Source organism: Apis mellifera, linkage group LG12 (assembly GCF_003254395.2).
Source record: "Apis mellifera strain DH4 linkage group LG12, Amel_HAv3.1, whole genome shotgun sequence".
In the NCBI taxonomy this organism is placed as follows: Eukaryota; Metazoa; Arthropoda; class Insecta; order Hymenoptera; family Apidae; genus Apis; species Apis mellifera.
This window is the reverse complement of record NC_037649.1, coordinates 1,536,901-1,560,670: the sequence shown is the minus strand read 5'-3', so window position 1 is coordinate 1,560,670 and position 23,770 is coordinate 1,536,901. Positions and strand designations below refer to the sequence as shown.

The 23,770-nt window shown below is 24.5% G+C and overlaps 3 protein-coding genes across 5 annotated transcripts; all 3 read left to right on the top strand.

The window, feature by feature from the left end:
- The first annotated feature begins 7,857 nt into the window (after positions 1–7,857).
- LOC100577596 lies at positions 7,858–9,017 on the top strand. Its single transcript, XM_003249352.4, has 3 exons — positions 7,858–8,204; positions 8,381–8,650; positions 8,745–9,017. The coding sequence occupies exons 1-3, from the start codon at positions 7,932–7,934 to the stop codon at positions 8,838–8,840; spliced, it is 639 nt and encodes a 212-aa protein (XP_003249400.1). The 5' UTR covers positions 7,858–7,931; the 3' UTR covers positions 8,841–9,017.
- Positions 9,018–12,198: 3,181 nt separating this feature from the next.
- On the top strand, positions 12,199–17,738 carry LOC410148 (carboxypeptidase Q). The gene is made up of 7 exons (XM_393631.7): positions 12,199–12,314; positions 14,075–14,455; positions 14,752–14,902; positions 15,639–15,888; positions 16,360–16,600; positions 17,150–17,332; positions 17,423–17,738. Exons 2-7 carry the CDS (start codon positions 14,103–14,105, stop codon positions 17,673–17,675), a joined length of 1,431 nt encoding a protein of 476 aa, XP_393631.3. The 5' UTR covers positions 12,199–12,314; positions 14,075–14,102; the 3' UTR covers positions 17,676–17,738.
- Positions 17,739–19,587: 1,849 nt separating this feature from the next.
- LOC410149 (carboxypeptidase Q) lies at positions 19,588–23,770 on the top strand. 3 transcript variants are annotated; one of them, XM_393632.7, is made up of 7 exons: positions 19,588–19,707; positions 20,252–20,631; positions 20,730–20,883; positions 20,956–21,205; positions 22,045–22,285; positions 22,911–23,093; positions 23,257–23,770. In XM_393632.7, exons 2-7 carry the CDS (start codon positions 20,273–20,275, stop codon positions 23,507–23,509), a joined length of 1,440 nt encoding a protein of 479 aa, XP_393632.2. In that variant the 5' UTR covers positions 19,588–19,707; positions 20,252–20,272; the 3' UTR covers positions 23,510–23,770. The 3 variants fall into 3 exon arrangements, with proteins under 3 accessions (XP_393632.2, XP_006558902.1, XP_006558903.1); XM_006558839.3 differs by having other exon boundaries at positions 19,665–19,810; XM_006558840.3 differs by having other exon boundaries at positions 19,687–19,967.

Below are 23,770 nucleotides of genomic sequence, written 5' to 3'. Positions count from 1 at the left end.
TGTTAAAATCAGATTTTCAAAACACATAAATTTCTTAATAAAGACAGCATGAATTAATTCAGACAAGTCAGAAATTCAACAACGATTCAGAATTAGAAAATTCTCAGTACAAAAATTTTTTAATTAAAATATTTCAAAAGGGTAAGGATAAAAAATTACTACCTTTTAATAGTTTTTCTAAAAAGTTGAATCAGCGACCATGGTTTAAAATCTTTTAACAGATAATCTCTGGTATAACAGAATCTCGTGGAAAAGGAAAGACGTAACATCGAGACGCGTCTTTGCAACAGATATAATTGGAATTTCCCTTAATTAACTTATCTCAGCCATCAGACGAGCTGGATAACGCATTCGACGCTCATTCAGACACCCAGCATTGGGAGATTAACAGCTCCAAAGGGAGCAAGAAAGATGTAAATCGTCTCGGCTGAGATATTAAGACGTTAGGCTGATCTGACAACTGTGACGCATTCAGAAGTGAATAAAGTGAAAGGAACGTAACAAAAAATTAATATATTTTCCTACAAACATTATTTGGAAATAATGTATTATTTAATATACATATTTTAATATACTATTTATTTATATTTACAATTAGATTGTGAATTAAATATTTTTTGTTTAATTAAAATGATTATTTATATTGTTTACTTTTCATTTCTTATTCTTTGCAAATAAAAATAAAAATAGATTGAGTTTTTTTATTTCTTTATATAAATATATATAATATAGTTATATAATAATATTACATGTAAATATAAATTTCTTTATTTGTAAATTTTTGTTTATATTCAAACTGTCATAAATATTCAATGTAAATACTTATTTAAGCGTCAAAAATGATCATTCTCTATTTTTTCTTTCTTTCTTTTTATATTCTTAGATATAAAAATTGATTGAATTTTATATATGTTGTAATAAGATTTTATTATATTGTAATGTGGTATAATAATATTAAACTTAAAAATTATTTGATTGAACTATTATTACCTGAAAGATTCTCTTTATTATATTTCAATGAAACATCTGAATACCTAATACTTCCATTTTATTCAATTCCATTCAATTTTTTCCTATCTCTAATAATGTTAAAGATGTAGTTGTGTAAGAAATCCTTTATAATAGGATCTTTTTAAATGTATATCATATTGAATTTTTTATATATTAAACGACAGTTATCAGATACGATATTTCAAAGATATAGAGGGAAAATTCAACGCACCTTCATTTCATAAGATTTATCATGATTCTCGGCATCAAAAATTCTCTTCTCAAAGAGAAGCATATTCGAATGAAACGTGAAACGATTGAATGCAAACAGCATATGTTACTTACCGAATTTTCTTCTTAATATCTTGCGCAAACTTTTGAATTGATATTTTATGCGAAATTTAAAGAAAAAAAAATTCTAAAATAAAAATAAAATCGAAACTTCTATGAATGACTAATTCGTGATAAGAAAAAATAAATATTGAAAAATTAATATTTTAACAAGGGAATTAATATCTTTTTTTTTTACTGATACGTTTATTTTAGACAAAAAGGAAAATAAATATTTTCAAACGGAAAATTTTTTAATACTAGAACCGAATTCATATTTTTTGTTTTATGATATATGAGAATATGAAAATATACATAGAAATAAACATAGAAATAAAATAAACATTTCTATAGGCCAATAACATTAATATTAATGAATTACAAGCTAATAGTTAAATAAAGAAACAATATTTCAATATTAATATATTTATATATTATAATATTTATATATATATATAAGAATCATGCAAATAATTTGAAATAAATATTTTTTGTTTTATGATATATGAGAATATGAAAATATATAGAAATAATAGAAATATATAGAAATAAACATAGAAATAAAATACATTAGGTTCAAAACATTTAGGTTCTATAGGCCAATAACATTAATATTAATGAATTACAAGCTAATAGTTAAATAAAGAAACAATATTTCAAATAAATATTAATATATATAAGAATCATGCAAATAATTTGAAATAAATATATTATATCTTATATATTAATGTATTTGCAAAATGCAACCACATCCTTTTTTTAAATTAAATTATATCAATTTTGCACTTGATTTTGGTTTCTTTTTATATTCAAAGATACCCTAATCTGCCTAATCATTTCTCAAAAATAAAATTTCCCCAAAAATATCAAGCCAACAATTTTTCTAAATTTTCTACCCTTTTTCCAAGATTCTACACCATCCAACCGTGTCGCCATCATCCAAATTCCGCCAGAATCAGTCGTTTTTCTCCCGGAAACACACCCCTATTTACAGAAGCGCAAAGCGAGTGACTAAGAGTAGCAATCTCGACGGGTTACACGTAGCCACGGGACAACACGAGCCGTGTAACGAACTTGCCAGGTGTGTACACCTGCGTGTCAGTGTGGATATCTACACGTGCACAGGTGCACACGTAACCACGCGTGGCGCACACATGACGCGTGGTCAATGAAGCATCGGATATACGATAACAGTGACGGTCAGGGACGATGTTAAGGTGATGTCCACACTGTGATTCGAAATGAATCTTGCGTCGAACTTTTTGGCAAAGAAGGAAAAAGAGAAAGTTGTTGAAAATTTATTGAAAAGAAGAAGGTAGATCTTGAGTGATCTTTAATGATCTTCAGTTACAAATTATTATATTTGTCTTGAAATGTTTTGAAAGATGGATAAAAAAAAGATATTAAAGAAATGAAATTTTAATAATTATTTTTAATAATTTTATATAATTATATTATATAAAATTATATATAAATTATATATAATTTTTAATAATTTTTAATAATTTTATTTTACGATATTATTTCTCGTTAAAGACTAAGCAATTTTGAAACATTTTTTTCTATTATTGAAATAAAGTATCATGTACAATATATAATTATTTCTCATATTATCATTTTGTCAACTAGAATATTCGTATATATATAAATATAAATATTGGTTGAGGTTTATTATAGTAATAATATATGAACAATATTTCTCAATATATAAGAAATTTAATTTTGTATTGGATAAAGTAAAAGAGAGATAAAATAAAAAAATTAAATATAATGTATATTCCTACAATAATTATCGAATCACTTTTTTTTAATTATAGTAGTGTTTCGTGATTTTTGTTTATTGCCGTATGATTAATTTTCAAAAACAATTCTCTTTCACGATAAAGATTCAATGGAAAAACATCGAAACGGTTATTCAGCTATAAAAATCAAACTTAAATCAATAGAAATAATCAAACGAATGCGAAATTCTTTATGACAGGGTGTTTAATTTTCGAAAATGGATATTGTTTGAAACTCCATTGATCTATGTTTTCTGGACCAATTCGTGGAAACGAGTTGTACGAAATTCGAAACATGAAATCGAATCGCAGTAAAATACTAAAAAGATAAAATATTAAAAAAAATTTCATTTTCGCTGAATTTTGTGAACAAAAATTTGAACTCACTCTGTGATAAAAATACATTTTCTGACGAATTCTTTCTTCTTATTTTTAATTACACTCTATGAAGCTGTTTTTAATTGTTTTCTATTCTAGTCGTGATAATATATCATAAACAATAAGCATAAATGATTACATTGTTTAATATATAAATAAAATCTTTATTCATTCAGAAATATAATTCTAGGAAAATATCTATTTTATCTATGAAGAATTAAATTTTATAAATTATTATCACATCAATAATCATCTATCACAAAAAATTCCCATTCTATAGAACTCTTTTTCCTTTCTATTTTCATACATGAATTTTTTAATTTTTATACTCACATAAATAAATTATATTCTGTCTCATCTCAATCCCCCTCGAGAGGTTTGGTGCTAGAAAAGTGAAAAGCAACCTTGTAACATCGTAATTTAACGCGTGACAAAATATTCATAAATACACGAAAAGTTTATAAAAAAATCTCTAAGTGGGGAAAGAGCAAAAATATCGCGATTTTATTTTATTTCGTGACCAAACGAAACCGGCGTAAAACGTCATCGAAATTTGAATATTTACAACTGTAGGGATTAATCGTCGTCGTAATTAAACGCAACCAAAGTGATGGTCTGTTTATACAAACGATTCTGTACAGTCAGTGGCAAAAATGTTCGTATACTTATTATTATTAATAGATGTTTCGAGATAAATCAACAAATTGTGTTATCAAAACCGACAATAATTTTGTTTCTGAAATATTAAGCACAATTGATCATACACAAATCATGGGATAAATTTGTTAATTCTAGAGATGAAAAGAAAATTTATGGTGCTCAAAAATGTTATTTGAGATTTGTTTATCAAGATTTATTCACATGTATAGGAAATTTAGATCTATTAGAAATGTTGTAGAATCCATATGATATGCAGAGAGGTATAAATAATCAAATACAAAATACTTGCTGTAATTGTATCAATGAATTGTATTAGTTTATCTGCATATATATATATTTCTTTTTAAATATTTATCTTTATATCAAATATCATATTTTGCAATATAAAATATAAAATATCTCAAGAGTTTGGAAAAAATAAAATTGTTAACCTTAAAATGTGTTCAAATTTTAATCTTCTTACTTTTTGTATCCTTTCATTGAAAATTTAAATTTCACTTGCTTACAAATAAATTGCTGCACACGATTACACTTTTACATATTTTTATTAAAATTTGCGGATTAAATGGATTTCCTTGGGTGATAATATATACGAATAATTTTCACGACCGACTGTACTTACATTCTACCACCGACGAAAAAAGGAAAAGAGGGGAAAAAAATTTCCACCATCGAAATCTGCGCGAGGAAAAAAAAAAGAGGAAAAAGAAAGAGAGATCATTCTTGTTTTTGCCAACGTTTAAATTGCAACTAATTAACGCTCCTTTTTTTCCGCGTAGAAAAATTCGGAAAATTCAGCGTTTTAACAAATTGAACGCGTAACAACAAGGTGGATAGAAATTAAACAAAATACAAGGGGGGAGAAAAATGAAACGATATGCGGTTCATACCACCGGTTAATTAACTCTCGATGAAATTGAAATGCGTTGTAAGATACGAGTTTCCAATATTAATTTCGCGTCTACAAGTGTCTACGCGTAGCTTTTTCTTCAACTTAATTATTTTTCGAAATAATGTCCGCTACGATAAATCATTCCAATTACGTTTTCCACAGCTTGTTTATCAAGCTCGAGATAATATTGAAATGAAGTATTTAAAAAAATAAAATATATTTCTCGGTTTCTAGATTTTATTTACTTTAATCGAGCAAAGATATTTCTCTACGTTATTCAACTTGATAATTGAACTGAAGATGAATCAAAAATGTTTCTATTTTATTTTTCATCGTATATAATCTAATATTTATTTGGTATAAATTTTTGCACGCTATTTTTCTTCTTTCTTTTCGATTTCTATAATTTAGGCAGATTTATCGTAATTTAGATATTTTTTTCCTGATGCAAAATGTTTAAAACGAGATAAATTTTGAGCGTAAATATCGTCAGGCTATAAAAAATTCCAGAAATTTTAATAATTTATTGTAAAATAAAAAAATGGAAATTTGTTACCCATTTTTTCGCGTGAAATATATTCGTTAATTTAATTCGAAAAAATTATTTGAAAATAATTTTGTTTTTATTTTATACAGGATGAAATTAATTTTCTTACTTTTTAAAGTAAAAACGTGTTTAAAATCTATTATTATAACAAATTATTTATTTTGTTTCGAATAAAATTCTTAATTTATTATTTGTACGTAGAATTATTAATTTTATTTTAATTAGAATAGAATTCAAATTTAATTATTGTGAAATTCTTTTAAAATAATACATTTACTAAATTTATTAAACTTAATAAAAACACACTAATAAATCCTCGATGAAAGAATCATATAATAAAAAACGTTTTCGATGAAAAAAAACCGCACTAAAAACTAAAAGCAAAAATATCATTTCTATGCGGAGGAATTAAATTACACCTATTTCCCTTTTTCTATCGCGTTTTAAATACCACGTCCTGGACATCCACCTCTAAAAATAAATTAAAATCGTCCCCGTACTCAGAAATACTCGATTGTCAATTGGAAAAGACAAAGAACAAAGTAAAAAGAAAAAATGGAAAAAACAACTCGCCTCGATGAACATTGTTGTGGACGATGTTTTAGCCTCGAATCGAAATCAATAAGCCGATTATTGGCCGAGCTGAACACAGATTACGTTGCTTTGAATTGACACCCCGACACGGGCATCCATGCAACGATTGAATTTCGCGGACTTTCGAGACGGGCGGACGTCCGCTCTAGTTCCTTTTTCCATGTCTGATACCGTGAAATCATGCTCAATGTAATCCTCGCGGACACTTCGCGAAGAATCAACCTTTTGTGACAACCCAGCCAAGTTTGCATCCATTGTACGATTGTATTATTTGCTTACACGACGATAAACAATACGAAACAACGCCATGAGACGAAAAGAAAGAAGAAGATTGAGAAAGGAAAAGGAAACGTGTCTTTTTAACACCATATATACTGATTAATATCTATTGTTTATAATATTCAATCACGCAAATGAAATTAATATAAAAAAAACAATATTTATATCATTTATACGATACACGAGACGTGTGTAATATGAAAAATATATATTTGAATAACAATAGAATAAAAATTCACGATGTAGCAAAAATAAACAATAAACAAAAAAGATATAAAAGATTAAATTAATAGATTAGTATTAGTAAATATTATTAATAGATATCGATACTGATAAACGAAAATTATAAAGAATAAAAAAATTAAAGAATCATAAAATATTAATGGAACAAAATAAGTAAAAATTCTAAAATTATAAATATTATGTAGTATGATATTATGTACTATGATATGATTAGTATCTTAACCCTAAATTTTAATCAAAATACGCAATAGTAATAGATTGTGGAGAGTTTCATGTACCCGCATACCCCTATCAATAATTTATAGATAATAGTGGTATTGTCAATATTAGATATTTCGATTATTCGAACAATCTAACTAAAACAATCGATATTATTTAATGTCGTATTTACAAATATATTTTCTCATAAATAGTTTTTACCTTTATGTTTAACTTAATTTTTGAAAGCGATAATCATAGTATAAAAAACAAAAATTATAAAAATATTAGAAAAATTTAATCAAATTAGGAATATGATAAACAAAAGTATAAAATTTTAAATAAATTATGTATCAAAATTTTATATTTAAAAATTATTATATACGCTCGTGAATAAATAAATGTCAAGAGCAAAATTTCATAAAAAAGATTTATTTATAATGGAATTAAAAATATTGTAATTTTATTTATATACGATATACGATATATAAATAATCGATGAAAATTTTTAATAAATTTTTAATTTTCCTAAAATATCACGATTATTTAAACATAAAGGTAAAAATTGATATTGAAATCGTTATATAAAACAAATTATATAGTTATATTCATATAAAATTTTATCTACGTACGTATATATGCATAACGATGTCATGATTCTCTTTCTTTTCAATTTTTCAGCAATATGGCGAATAAACGAATAACCACGAAACACATAGATAAGTAACAAAAAAAAAAACGAAAATCGTTTCACATCGTAGAACTAAACGAGAAGGATAATCTTGCCACCTGTTTACTTGATATAAATTTCACAAAACAAACACGAAAAGGAACGAAACTGACAACAAGCAAACTAACGACACACTCTTGTTTCTAAATTTCATTTAAACTAAAAGGAAAACAAAACGAATCTAACACGACGGATGACAGAGGGCACTATGTATGGTATATGTCTAATTTTCAAGCAGAGGGCGTTGAATCGATAGATCATTGACTGTAATATACATTTTGACGGTTATGTGCTCGCACAACGTCAACAATGGGGCAAACGGTGGGACGCATGCCTCACATATGGGCAGATTTATTGAAAGAAAGAGATCGTGTTTTATATTGGAGTGGTGAGGTTTTATCAAAAGTGATCGACAACGTAAACGAAGAAAGATCATTCCTGATCGATTACGGCAATGAAAGCATTGATAAAAAGATCGATTCGTGGATGGATTCGAACGAAGCACGAATCGATAGAATTTTCAGTAAACATCCAAACCTGCCAGAATCATTTAAACTTGAAGTGACAAACGAACTCAAACAAGTGATTATATATTTTTTTAATTTCTATTAATTTCTTTAAAGTGAAAAGTTAAACTTTGTTAATAAATAAACATGTAGTATTTATTTTATTCTATTCTAAATAAAACAACATAGAATTTTATTTTGATACAAATAACAATGTTATTGATGATAATAATAATTTGATATTGTATTTAGATAAAAGAAGATTTAAGAATAAAAATGAGACATGATTACTACCATGGTTATAGAGACATGGACAAGTTCACGAAAAAAGTAGACAGATTAGGAGAACGACAGCGTAAAATACACGGGAAACTTCTACATATTGAAAATATTTGCGACAATGATATAAAAGAATTTCGAAGAAAATTCGGCCCTTTGCGAGTGAAAACGTTCAAAAATCTTAAATCAGGTGAAAAAATGATAATTAAAGACAAGAGACTGAAGTCACAGTTTGCTAAACGAGTATGCATTTATAAATTTGCTTTTATAATTTTTTTTTTTCTAAGCAAATATATATATATAATAATTATATTATTTTTTTCTCTAATTTCTTTAGGTATACGATATTGATCACAAAAATGTACAAGAATGTGCGAAATGTATCGACAAGTTAATAAAGATTATTGAGAAAAAAGCTATATTTAAACAATGATTAAAATTAGATAAATAAATAATCATTAAAATCAAAATTAACTTAGGTAAGACGAACAAATAAAAATAAAAATAAAATTAGATATAAGACAAATTTGTTAAAATACTAATGAAAAAAAACGTAAATCAAATGTAGAAAAACGAAATTAAGACGTAAATAAATTAAATTGAGTGCATATATTATTTAATATTTATTATTATTATTATTTAATTTATTTATTTATTATTATTTATTTAATTTATTATTATTATTTAATAACGATAATTTTATCACCATTTCTGTATTGAATCTTGTTCCACAAATTAACTATGTAGTAGACACCGATACGATCTCAAATTACCAGCGGCATTTCCGCTATAATATTAAGTCATCCTCAACTCCTTCCGTTCGTTCCGTTAGGAAACGTCACATTTCTCACGATTGCAAATTTGCATTAATTAAGTTTTGACAACAAGAGAATGGAATTTCCCAAATGATTATCTGACAGATGAAATATTTCCAGAAGGAATAGAAATTATTGTTATATGAAAGCTATTTAAGAAAGTTTGAATAGTTTAAAATTCATAAAAAAGTAACAAAATTATTTATTTAAATTTAAATATGTTTAAATATTATGCTTCTAAATATTTCATTGATAAAATACTATTTTGACAGAATAGGATTTAATAAAAAAATTCTTGATTTCTGAAAATATGATAAATAGAATTAAAATTTATATTATTTTTGCGTATGTTTACATATATGTAAGTGAAAATATTTAATCCAAATGAGATTTTTTACTCGATGATCCTAAACATGATTATTTTATCCTATATATATGTAATATGTAACGTTTTGTAAATAAGTATATGTATACGAAATACATATATACATAAACGAATATCTGCATCAGATAAATTGAAAATGATATTCTCTTCTTTATAAATTGGCTTCAAATGATTTCAATATATTTTACAGTGATTTATTCCATTGGATATCTAGAATAAAAGAAAGAAAAAAGAGAAGAACAATATTGAAATATATTATCAATATTATGATAGATTCTTTTCGAGATTTTCGTTATTAGGAAAACAGAGTGTACAAGATAGTTGTATGATAAATACATGATATATATTTATACGTCTAAACTCGAATATTTTTACACAAATATATATTGACAATTAGAAAAAATTATATAATGTAATTAATATTTGTATATAAAATTCATACACAATGAATTTAAACATTCTATACTAATTATAAATTAAGACATTTTTAATTATTTGATTCAATGATAAATTGAACAGTGATGTGAATTTCAAGAAATATCTTTAATACTATCATATATATATATACACATAATATATACAGAGATAAATATATTTTTCTACTAAAATATTCATTATAATAACAACTTTTATTAACAAACTTTTGAAAAAGAATTATTGTTAAAATAAGTTCATAATTGTACTATACTTCATAAATAATTAAAAATAATAATGTATAGAAAAAAAATATTCTTAAACAAAACTATATTGATATTGAAAATGAAAACAATCTGTAAATATCCATTTTTATTATTGTTTTATAAAAACTTGGCTTTTCACTTTAATACGTGTACTCTCATATCCTATATCGCCTTTCAAAAAGGCAATCGAATCGAAAAGAAAGCATCTGTAAAATAGTCGATACCTGACTGGAATAGATACACACTTGAGTACAATTCACAAGAGAATATTCGCATGGATGTGTTATTACGCTTTAAGTCCACGTCTTTACAATCGAGAATACGTATTTACGTTTTGTTCCGCGTCGTTGAAAATTTCCACGTTTCGAGCATTTTTATATGAACTATTATTCCTTATGTGGAGAATAACTATACTAAAACCACGACGGTAGCAACGGCGGTCGCAAAATGCCGGACATTATTAGGAAATCAAAACATTAGAGGAGCCATTTCGTTTCGTCTTCGTTAGAGTTGCATGCATCTCCATCTGTAAACGCTAGTTATAATTATTATTATTTTAAGAGCTGTTTATAAAAAACGACATTATTAAGTCATGATATTAAAGTTTTAATCTTGTTTCGTTAAAAATTAAAATATAATGAAGATTATAATAATATATATTCCAAAAAAAGAAAATAAGATATAAATTTAAAATTTCGTATTAACATTTTCGTTTCCATTGAAATTCTCATAATATTTATTTTAATTTATTTTAATAAATTATTAATGAATTAATGAAAATTAAAATAAAAGTTATTATATTATATAATTATCTTTCAAATACTTTCAATTTAAAGATTTCATTTACTGCAATCATAAAGATTTAAAAAAAAATTAAAATATTAAAAATTGAAATATTAAGTAAAAAAAAAATCATCTGTAACATTATAAGGATTCAATTTTGTTCATAATTTAAAGTTGCATACGAATTTTTTTTTTAAATAAAAATAAAAGTATTTATTCGCAAGTATTTAAAATATGTTTATTTTTTCGATAATTTCGAATATCATTTACAAATATTTGTTTTATTATTACTATAGATAAATAGAAAGTTGCTGTTCTATTGTTATCTACAAATGATAAAACGCATGTTTTTTGACATAGATGAGAAATATAATAGATATGATATGTAGTGACATCTTATGGAACTTTATAACACACGTTTTAAAATATCGATCTCAAAAAAAGTATCAGACTATTTCTTGCCATCTAGTATATTATAATTTAAATGTAGAAAATTAAGTCACTCAAAAAATGAAAAATAAAAATTTATATTTATATTTTACAATTTTAGAAATTAAAATATTATCCATTAATTTAATAAATTTTTTATCTATGAAAAATATAATTTGAAGCCAATTATTTTTTATAAAATAATAATATAATTATATTTTCATTTTCAATATATAATATTTCATATTAAATAATAATGATTTTTCAAATCTTACTGCTTGAATTATTGTGAATTAGTAATTCATTCTGATTAATCATGACCTTTCATCTTTCTTAAAAAAAATTCAAATCTACTTGTGATATATTTATTGATAGATCAATACTGTGAATATAGAGTTGGCGGGAAATTAAGTAGTGGGAGAAATGCTGATTTGTAATACAGTCAGAGAAGAATTATTTGTGTCATTTTATTATAAATGAATTCCACAAATAAATGAAACATAGACTTAACATATAATTTATTTTTTATATTATAATTTAAAAACTTCAAATTCTTCATTTCTAAATATTATATAATTTGACATAGGTTTGTGAATAGAACATGAGTGTTCTACACGAATGATTATTACTTCCTTCTTCATTGACGGTTTTCTAACTCCCCTCCACATTCCTATATATACTATACATGTACATACGTTTGAGTCAGTCTGATGACTCGTTAGTTAACTGGTGATTTCAGTTGAAATACTGTATACTGAAATACTGCAAATATTTACATACATACATTTAACTAACTTCGTTTTATTTACATTTAGGTAATTATGAAAGTTATATATAATGTTGAAAAAGTGTTTGAATATTTTAATGTTGAAAAGAAGTTTATTTGAATATATATTTTTTTAAATATTTAATTTCATATTTTATCAGTATAAGTATTATATAAATATTAAATATCATATTTCGTTATGTCATATAAATTGTGATTTAATTACAATCGATACACTGTTATGAGAGGTACTGTTATTTGATAAGTTTATTATAAGTAATTAATAGAAATCAATTTCGTATGATATTAATGGAATGCATTACTTATCAATTATATCTAATTAAAAACAATAATTTTTTGCTGATATATTTAACCTAATCTTAGAATTACATTGCATTAAAGAAATAAGATATTGAATTATGAATACATAATTTAATTATGTTTGATATATTTTAGATATTGACTTTTATTCTAAATAAATTTTAAAAAATTTTATTCATTTAAATTATCATTAATTTCGATTTTTTGATATTTTTAATTATTTAACAAAAAATGTTATAAATAAAAGTTTATCAATCTACAATTACTAACAAATTATATTTTTAAAATTTTTCAAAGAATTTTTTTTTTTTAATATTTATCTCCAATTTTTTTCTTTTTTTTAAAAATAGAATAAAAAAATAAAATCATAGTTGTTTTTATTCCGTAATATTTTTTCTAAATTAACTTTATATTGATAATCATTTTGATAATTTCTATATTAAATAATTATGAATTGATTTTAAAATTTTTTATAGTAATATTTGAAAAAAAAATATTGAAAATAATTTATAGAAAATATTTATTTAAAATTGATATAATAAAATAAAATAGATATAGAATTTGAAATAAAAAATGATAAATTAATTGAAAAGAAAATGAATTAAAAATAATTATTTCAAGAAGTGCTTCTCAAACGAGATAAAGATAAAACTCTTGACAATAAGAGAACAAAATTAAATTACTTATAATTTGACAGACATTTTTGTATACTTTTATGTTTGTTTTAAACTCTAAAATTATTCTTTAGGATAGAATAAATAGGAACAAATTATTATTCCAAATTAAATTGTATTTAATGCAATTAAAAAAAAAATTATTATTTAAAATTATTTTCATTTAAATTTAAATTGAAATAAATTTGTACAAATATTTTATTTTAAATAATATTATTCAGATCTGATTTTATCATTGCACAGATACTATAGATATATTAAATAATATGAAATTTTTTTTCACTTTTCTCATAAATTATTCAATTATAACAAAAAAAATTGAATGAAAAATATTGTGAACACCCAATACATCAATTTGAATAAAATTATTTTTAATTCTTTTTGTAATTTTTTCAACAACAATGTAATAAAATATTAATTCTATTATGACAAAATCATATTAAATTGAATAATTAAAACTAATTAAAACCAATTCATTGAGAGAATAATTAAGAAATCTGTTAATTTAATCATTAAAAGAAATACTAAGAATCATTGTAATCAAACATTTTGATTTAATTATATCTTTTATGAATTGTGATTACATCATTATGAATAAATAAAATAATAATTGATTAGTTTTAAAGCATAAAACAAATTCTTTATTTATTTTAATATACAAATATATAATTTTCTTTTAACAATATTGTTTAACATGATAAGAAATATATATATAAAGAGTTAAAAATTAATATAAATTATTTTTAACAAAACTTGTAAACATTCATTGGACAATATATATATCACTATTCATGAAATTTCTTATTATTTTCAGCAAAACTCGTAAATAATCATCCGACAATATGTCACTATCCCTGAAATTTCTAATCGTAACATTGCTCTTCCGGTTACGATTTGCGATAGCAGTTAACAATAAAGAACGAAATAGCGTTAATTCGTGTCATTCGTTGAAAAATCTCTTGCGAGAGATAGATTCCTACGAACCGGTGGTTCGTGCAATAATAAATGAAACTTTGTTCGGATCGTTCAAAGGGACCACGTGGAACGAATTAGCTTTTTTTACCGACACGTTTGGTCCTAGACTGTCCGGTTCTGAGGTGCTGGAATGTTCCATCGACTATGTGCTGAATAAATCTCTCGAATATGGATTGGAAAACGTCCATGGCGAACCTGTTACCGTGCCACGTTGGGTCAGGTAAAGTAATTTTATTCCTTGAAAAGCATGGAAATAAGATCTTAAAAAATAATAATGAAGAATAACTTGCTAATTTTAAGTTAATTAACATAATATTGATCTTTGATTGCATTAAGATAATTACATTTAAATTAATACATCTAACAATATTTGTATCTTATTGAATATTTATTGTATATCTTCCTTAAATTTATCTATCCAATTAGTTTTATTATAATAGTGATATATAATAAATGTAAAATTGTACATCCTACCTTATTCTTCCATTTATTGCAAGCAAAATGTTTATTTTCCAGAGGAAAAGAATCAGCAACACTTTTGAAACCAAGGAGGAAAGACATTGCCCTTTTAGGATTGGGTACCAGCGTTGGTACTTCACCTGAAGGAATTACAGCTGAGGCTATCGTTGTGAACAATTTCGACGAACTTGACAAAAAGAAAAATGAAGTATGTTTCTCTTACTTATTTACAAACAATAGTAGGATCTTTTATAATACGAGAGATGTATTATTATTATTATTATTTCTTTTTCCATACGAAATTAGAAGCAGAAAATTAAAAACTTAATAAATTGCTTAATTGTGTGCACAGAATATCTCGAAATAAAAAAAGCAGGAAAAATTATTTAATTCTTAAAATGGTTTAAAATTATTTTTTAGACTTTATATTTTGAATGTTTCTTTATCGATTGAATTTTCTTCAAAATTTCAAAATTTCTCTATCTTTCTTTGATTGTATAATATCATTATTATTTTTCAATTTTTTTTTTAATTCTTTGCGACACAAATTTTTAAAGTAAAAAGAATCCATGTTGTATAAAAATTTTATTTTAATAGAAATAGAATTATTTCAATTGCTAAACATATCAAATGAAAAAATAAAATAAAAATAAAAATTGATTATATCATATTTGATTATAAAGTGGGATAATATTTTCATTATATTATACAATTTATGTTTCATTAATTACTTAAATTTTTTAATTTTGATTAAATTAAAGAAAATATTGTCATACATAAAAAGATGAAGCATTTTTTAATCCATTATGATCTAAGAAATTAATCTATAAGAAAGCAATAATAATTTTTAGTTTATGTTATAGAAGTATATTGCATTACTTAAAATTCTATCTATCTTATAACATTTTAATACTTTTAGTTTTTTTTTTTTTTGGTCATTTTAGATAGCAGGAAAGATTGTTGTATTTAATGAAAAGTATATTACGTACGGTCAAACGGTGAAGTATCGAAGCAAAGGAGCGTCAAAAGCATCGAAATACGGGGCTGTTGCTGCTTTAATTAGATCAATTACACCATATTCGTTGTACACACCGCACACAGGCATGCAAAGTTATGATCAAAACGTGACTAAGATTCCGGTAGCCTGTATCACTGCTGAGGATGCTAGCTTACTCAGAAGAATGGCTGATAGAGGTATAAACATTGCTTAGAATTTTGTATTAAATAAATAATCAAAATAAGTTTCGAATTTTTCAAGAACTTCGTTTAATAAACACTCAATAATTCTAATATTTTCAAAGCTTTCAAAATCTGATCGTTTTTCACGATGATAAAAATTTTTTAACCTCAAAATGATTCGAACTTTCTGTCATTTTAAAGTTTCCAAACTATTCAAAGAATTATTTAATTATTATTTTTAATCTACGAGGAAAAAAATAGAGAATATCACTTTAATTTTTTCAAAATTTTCAATGTTTTTAAAGGATAAAAGTGATAATGAACATTTTTCAAATTTTTCTTAGTCTTCAAAGTGACTCGAATTTTAAAGTGATTGAAAATAATTCAAATTGCATTACTAATTTCTAATCTGTTATCAGAAACGAGAAGACAAAAATTTTATTTTATTGTATTTATATAGAAATATTTGTAATTTATTTCTTTTAGGTGAAGTGCTTGAAATTAATTTGAAAATGGAAGCGACAAATCTACCACCCACGATATCGCGAAATGTTGTTGCCGAATTGCGAGGTTCCAGAAATCCTGAGAAAGTTGTCGTTGTTTCTGGCCACATCGATAGTTGGGATGTTGGCCAAGGAGTAATGGACGACGGTGGTGGTGCATTCGTTGCGTGGCAAGCTTTGAAATTATTGAAACATCTTAATTACAGACCACGACGAACAGTAAGGTAAGTTATAAACTATTTAAATTGAATGATATTAATTTTAACATTTAAAATTGCTTTATATTTGTAACTTCAATATGAATCAAAATCAATTAATATGAATCGAATATAATGTAGCAATTATTATATTAAAATTGAACAAAATTAAAATTATTTTTAAATTTTGCATTAAAATTTAAAAATAAAATTTTTATAATATTTATAATATTTGTTCTCAGTTATTAAATTATTAAATTTTATATCTAAGTTATGAAACGCTATTGATAATTAGAAATCTAATACAATAATTATAAAAAAAAAAATTAACGAGTTTTAAATTTTGAAATTAAATTAAATTTGAAAAATTTAAACAGTCTATTTTATTTCTCATCGATATTGAAATATTTTGTTTTTCTTTTTATCTAAAACCTATACATAACCTAACCTAATCTAATGAACAATAATTACTTATCTCACAATTCGATCGCATAAAATTATTTAACATAAAACTTTTTTGATATCTTATTTTTCAAATCTATTATTTACATATAACAATTAATAACTTAATTATAGATTAATCATGTGGACGGCCGAAGAATTTGGAATCGTAGGAGCCAGGCAATACATAAAAAATCATAAAGAGGAGGAGAAAAACTTACAATTTGTGATGGAATCTGATTTAGGCACGTTCAAACCTTTGGGCATCTCATTTACTGGAACGCATGAAGTGAAATTCATTCTCGAAGAAATTTTAAAGTCAGTTTAAAAAAGAAGAAGAATTTATAAACTCTGTCAAATTTTCTAATATCGGCTGGGATCTAACGTCTCGATCTGTTTTACCTTTAGACTCTTCTCAAGTATGGGGGAAATGAAACTTCAGAGTCCAAACGATGGTCCGGATATTGATTATTGGGTAAGAGCAGGTGTACCAGGAGGTTCTCTCTGGACTCAAGACGATAAATACTTTTATTACCATCACACGAACGCGGATAATATGTTGGTCGAAGATCCAGAAGCTCTCGATAGAGGGACTGCCTTATTTGCAGCGTTGTCTTATGTACTTGCAGATCTCAGTATTGATCTACCACGACACAAATAACGCCATTAATGTTGTTGTTATTGGTAATAATTGTAACAGAGAATGTAAAGAAAGTGTTCGATATTACCTTTCTTTGGTATTAAAAAATTCGTATAATTTGAACTGTACTATAAAATAATGGAAATAATGGAAATAAAAGAATGAATTACTTTGATATTGAAACATTCTATTGAGATTAAAAAAATTTTGTATTAGAGATTTTAATCTCAAAAAAAAAAAAAATCTGGAAATCCTTCGAAATTTAGAAATCTTTGAAATTTTTTGATATTATTGTGATTCAAAACTTTTGGAAAGATAAATTTGTATAAATATCTTGCTGGAATTATTGTGACGATATAAATTTATTTTTATTCGATAATAATAATATAATTAAACTTGTGATTAGATTCTAAACTTATTTTATCTTTTATTATATTAATTTAATTAAATTTTCCTAAGTGAAAAAGATATTATTCTTACTTAGAGCTTGAAAATTTTTAGAAATTTTTTAGAATTATTAATTTTTAAGATAAACATTTCTTAAACAAATAAAGTAATTCATAGACAAATAAATAAATAACTTCAAATTGAAGTTTTGTAAATGTAAAACTCTATTATTTATATCGACTTATATTGTATTATAAATAAAATTTGAGAATTTTTATACCAATTTCGAGATATGTATGATTTATTTAATACATTAACATATTCGAAACAAATTTACTAGTATTCGTGGCAATACATTTTAGATTTCTTATATTCATCGTTCTTCAACAATGTTGTACTGTAATTTTGTTTGAAAGGGTCAAAAACCTAAGAAAACCTGATCCACTCTGATACATGTACCGCGTGTACTTCTTATTTACAAGAAACAAGTTTCTTATTCTAATTTACAAGGATTAGTCTCTTTCGAACATTCAATGTGTAAAGTTCGTTTCGAATGTGTAATGCACGTACGTATTATTAATAAATCATATCAATTTATTTAAAATATTTTGAGTTGAGGATTTTAATCTTCTTTTTGAATAAATGATGAATTGAATGAACTACTAATGAGCTGTCTTTTTTAATATCATATCTAATTGAAAAGATATTTAAAATCTGTATCTGTATTGATTATTATATCTTTGACTTATTTTTTCACATGATAAATTATTAACGTTATTAGCTATTAATGAGCTGTCTTTTTTAATATCATATCTAATTGAAAAGATATTTAAAATCTGTATCTTTGTATTGATTATTATATCTTTGACTTATTTTTTCACATGATAAATTGTTAACGTTATTGAATTAAAAGTTGATAATTTTTTTAAAAAATAAATTCTAACATATGTATTCATTTATTTATTTTAATTAAAAGATATTTATAATATTTTTAATTTTGAAAAGAATATTCAGAAACTTTGAGATATTTTCTTCAAATATTTCATTTACAAATAAATTTTTATCAATAAGGAAAAACATTAAATTATACTTTGAAAATAGAAACAAAGTAGATAAAAATGTTTACTTTAACAAAAAATTTGGAAAAAATATTAATGAATTACAAATTAATCTACTTTGAGATATTATAAATTTTATATCTTCTATGCTTCTATTTTTAAAATACTTCTATAGTAGATGTTATAGCCAATGCTATCATTATAGCTACTAAGCTACTCCATGATTGGCCAGTTTTTTATTAATAAGAACTTCTTAACAAAAGTTTAGGCAAGGGAAAATATTGGTTGAAATCTATATTTGAATCAATCTGACTATTTGATAAGCTTAAAGTGATTTATATTGTTCAAAATGTACAAGTTTTTGATATTGTTTAACTTCATTTCTTATCTATACTATATTTTAAAGATGATACATGGACGTGGTGTATCCATTTGTTAAAATTTTTCTTCATTTTTCAAATTTTTTATCTCTTTTAAATTTTTTCTACATTTTTTTTTAGCTTTATCTTTGGTTATCGTTATTTTATCTATATAAGTGCGCATCACTTGTTATTTATACCAGTTACGATTGAGCAACGAGTTATAGAACATCCAATAAATTACAAACTGTAAGGGATTATAATAGAAATTAGTTTCGTGTAATATTAATAGAGTGCATTATTCATCGAATAATTGTAAAACAAGACAAATAGATCAAATGATTGTTTAATAGTAAATAAATTTAATTTTCTAAATTTCGAAAAATAATATTGAAAATTAATTTTTAAAGTGAACCAAGGATTTATATCTTATTTTTATATCATAAATTTATTAGTGTTTCAAAATCAACATATGAAACTTTCATAATAAAAATTAAAAACATTTGAAAGTAATTAATTTTCTTCGATCTTCTCCAAGTCCAATCTTCATCTAAAATTATTATTACTGTAAATTATAAATTAGAAATTTGTAAAATATAGATAATAATAATTTTACATAAATTTTACATCTTCGAAAAATTCTAATTCAAATCAAATTTAATCAGTTCTAAAACGATACGATTAATATACAAAAAGGAAAGCAACTTTTGTTCATTAAAATTTATGTATTTTGGAAAAAAAAATTATATCTTAGAAACCAATAATTAATTTGAGAAAAATGAAATATTTCCAGCGAGAAAAGTTACTCGACAACATGTTGCTATCCACGAAGCTTCTGATCGTTGTATGGCTCCTCCGATTGCATTCAATATTGGCAGCTGTTGTTGTTAATCGCCAAGTTGACAATGTTTCTTCGTGTAACCTGCCGGAACCTCTGTTAAAAGAAATAGATTCTTACGAGATAATAGCTCGTGCCATAATGAACGAGGCCTTGAATGGATCCTTCAAAGGAACCACGTGGACCGGATTAAGCTATTTCACGGAAAAATTTGGTCCTAGACTGTCCGGATCCCAGCCGTTGGAACGTTCCATCGACTACGTGTTGAAAGAATCTGCCGATTACGGATTAGAAAACGTCCACGGTGAAAATGTCACCGTGCCATTTTGGGTGAGGTAGAAATTATTCCCACTGATACTCTTCAAAATTTCTTTCAAATTTCTTTCTCCAATCAAACGATTCAATTGAATTAAAATATTATTTATCTTTTCAGAGGAGAAGAATCAGCAACTCTTTTGAGTCCCAGGCAAATGGATATCGCTATTCTGGGATTAGGCACCAGCATAGCTACCCCGCTACCCGAAGGTATAACCGCGGAGGCCATCGTAGTGAACAGTTTCGAAGAATTGATCGACAGAAAAAACGAAGTAAACGAAGCATTTCTAGAAATATGAGAATTGTATTATTTTTATTAATTTCGAATATTTCTATTTTTTTAGGTACCTGGAAAGATCGTCGTATATAACCAGGAATTTGTTTCGTACGGTGAAACTGTAAGATATCGAACTAATGGAGCAACAGAAGCATCGAAATACGGGGCTGTCGCTGCCCTGATTCGATCGGTTACGCCATATTCGTTGTATACTCCGCACACGGGTCACCAGTCGTACGGTGAGAATGTGACCAAGATTCCAGTGGCCTCGATCACTGTCGAAGACGCTACTTTGTTGAGAGCAATGGCGAACAGAAGTAAATAATCGTTTGCAATTTTTAATTACAATTATCAATATAATAGCTAGTTTAAAATAATAGATACGAATAATTTTAAATATTTGCAAATCTTCTGGATAATCAAGTATATTATTATAACTAGATATTATCTATATAATTTAATTATATTCAATTTTTAACCATAATATTTCTTCTATGATGTTTTAACATTCTATTAATAATGTGATTTGATTAAAGATAGATGTTATTTAAAACTTTTAGATTATCAATAATAGTAATTTTAAGATAATAAATATGAATAATTCTGAATTTCTGCAAATTATCAATATAATAGCTAGTTTAAAATAATAGGTACGAATAATTTTAAATATTTGCAAATCTTCTGGATAATCAAGTATATTATTATAACTAGATATTATCTATATAATTTAATTATATTCAACTTTTAAGCATAATATTTCTTCTATGATGTTTTAACATTCTATTAATAATGTGATTTGATTAAAGATAGATATTATTTAAAAATTTTAGATTATCAATAATAGTAATTTTAAGATAATAAATATGAATAATTTTGAATTTCTGCAAATTTTCTTAAATTTCCACATTATCATTCATGAAAATGATATCTCTTATTTTACAATTAATAATTATCTATTATTATTCTTTCTTCCATGATATCTTATCATTTTAATTAAATTTAATCGAATAATTAGTAATTCAAAATCCTAATATCTTTGAAAATTTAAAATATATATATATATATGATTCTGGAAATATCGAAATTCTTAATTCTCCAAAAAATTTTTTAAAATTCAAAACTCTTATTTTATCTCATTCGTAGTTATTTGTTTCAGATGAATTGATTATAATTAATTTGAAAATGCAAGCGGTAAATCTACCACCCACGATATCGCGAAATGTTGTCGCCGATTTCCGAGGTTCCACAAATCCTGAAAAGATTGTCGTCGTTTCTGGCCATATCGATAGTTGGGACGTTGGTCTAGGAGCAATGGACGACGGTGGTGGTGCATTCATTTCGTGGTATGCTGTGAAACTATTGAAATATCTTAATTACAGGCCACGACGAACAGTAAGGTGGGTGTAAAGCTCATTTAATTAAATCATATCTAAATTGAATGATATTAATTTTAAGTTATATTAAAAAAATTTGTAAGACTAAATTTTAAAAAATTGTGTTCTTTCAATCGATGTAATATAATAGAAATTATTTTTAATAAACTAGAATTAATTAAAATCAAATATAATAAATATTTAAGAATAATATTTTCACTTCTATGATTATTTTTAAATCATTTTATACATTTTTTTCTGATACATATATATAATTATGATAATATATAAATTTAAAAAATTTTTGTTTTTCTAAAATAATAATAATAAAAATGTGAAAAGACATTTTTTAAGTGAATTAAGATAAAGAACAGTGATAAGTGATCAATATATTAACATAAAAAAATATATTATTTATAATATTAATTTTCAAGAAATTAAATGAAAAATCTTCAGTCGTGTCAGAATAATTTTCTACTTATTTTCAAATATTCATTTAATTAGTCGTTTTTAATTGAGATTATTTATAGCAATTTCTTATTATACATCATAATATATCATTATATTCATTTATAATTTTTTAAAGCAAAAAATACTAAAATTTAAGATATTTAATTAAATTATTTGAAAATTAATTTTAATGATACAGATTGATCATGTGGACAGCAGAAGAAATGGGATATGTAGGAGCTCTAGATTTCATCAAGAACCATAAATCTGAACAAAATAACTTACAGTTTGTAATGGAATCGGATTCAGGCACGTTCACGCCTTTGGGCATTGAATATACCGGTACAGATATAGTTGGATGCATCTTAGAAAGGATTATGACGTTAGTTTATAAAATGATTATATATTAAATAAAATTATATATTAATTATAATTTATATATATAATTTAATATATATTAATTAATATATTAATTAAATAAAATTCATTAAAAATGTTGTGACAAGCAAATGTTTCACTTTTTCAATTTGCTTCACTTTTTTCAGCCTCTTGTCTCCTATGGGAAACCTGACGGTTCGCAGTCCTAACCAAGGACCCGATATCTCCACTTGGATAAACGAAGGTGTACCAGGAGGTTCTCTTTGGAATCAGGATGATAAATATTTTTATTACCATCACACGAAGGCGGATACTATGTTGGTCGAAAATTCAGATTCTCTTGACAAAGGAACAGCTCTTTTTGCTGCAGTGGCATATATTCTTGCCGATCTTAGCATAGATTTACCACGACACAAATGATGAAACTGTTATACTATTAATGAAAAAAATTTATAAAAAAAAAAGAAGGAAATATTTATGATTAATCTTTATATTAAAATTTGTATAATTTTCATATAAAATGTGAAATAATGAATAATGAAAAACAGAATGAATATATATATATATTTATTATTCAGCAAAACCTGTGAAATTGATATTAGAATATATAATTTCAATTTCTGGTATGAAATGTGAAAAAGTAAATGTTTTATTAAATTATAAAATAAAGTTTTGTAAAAT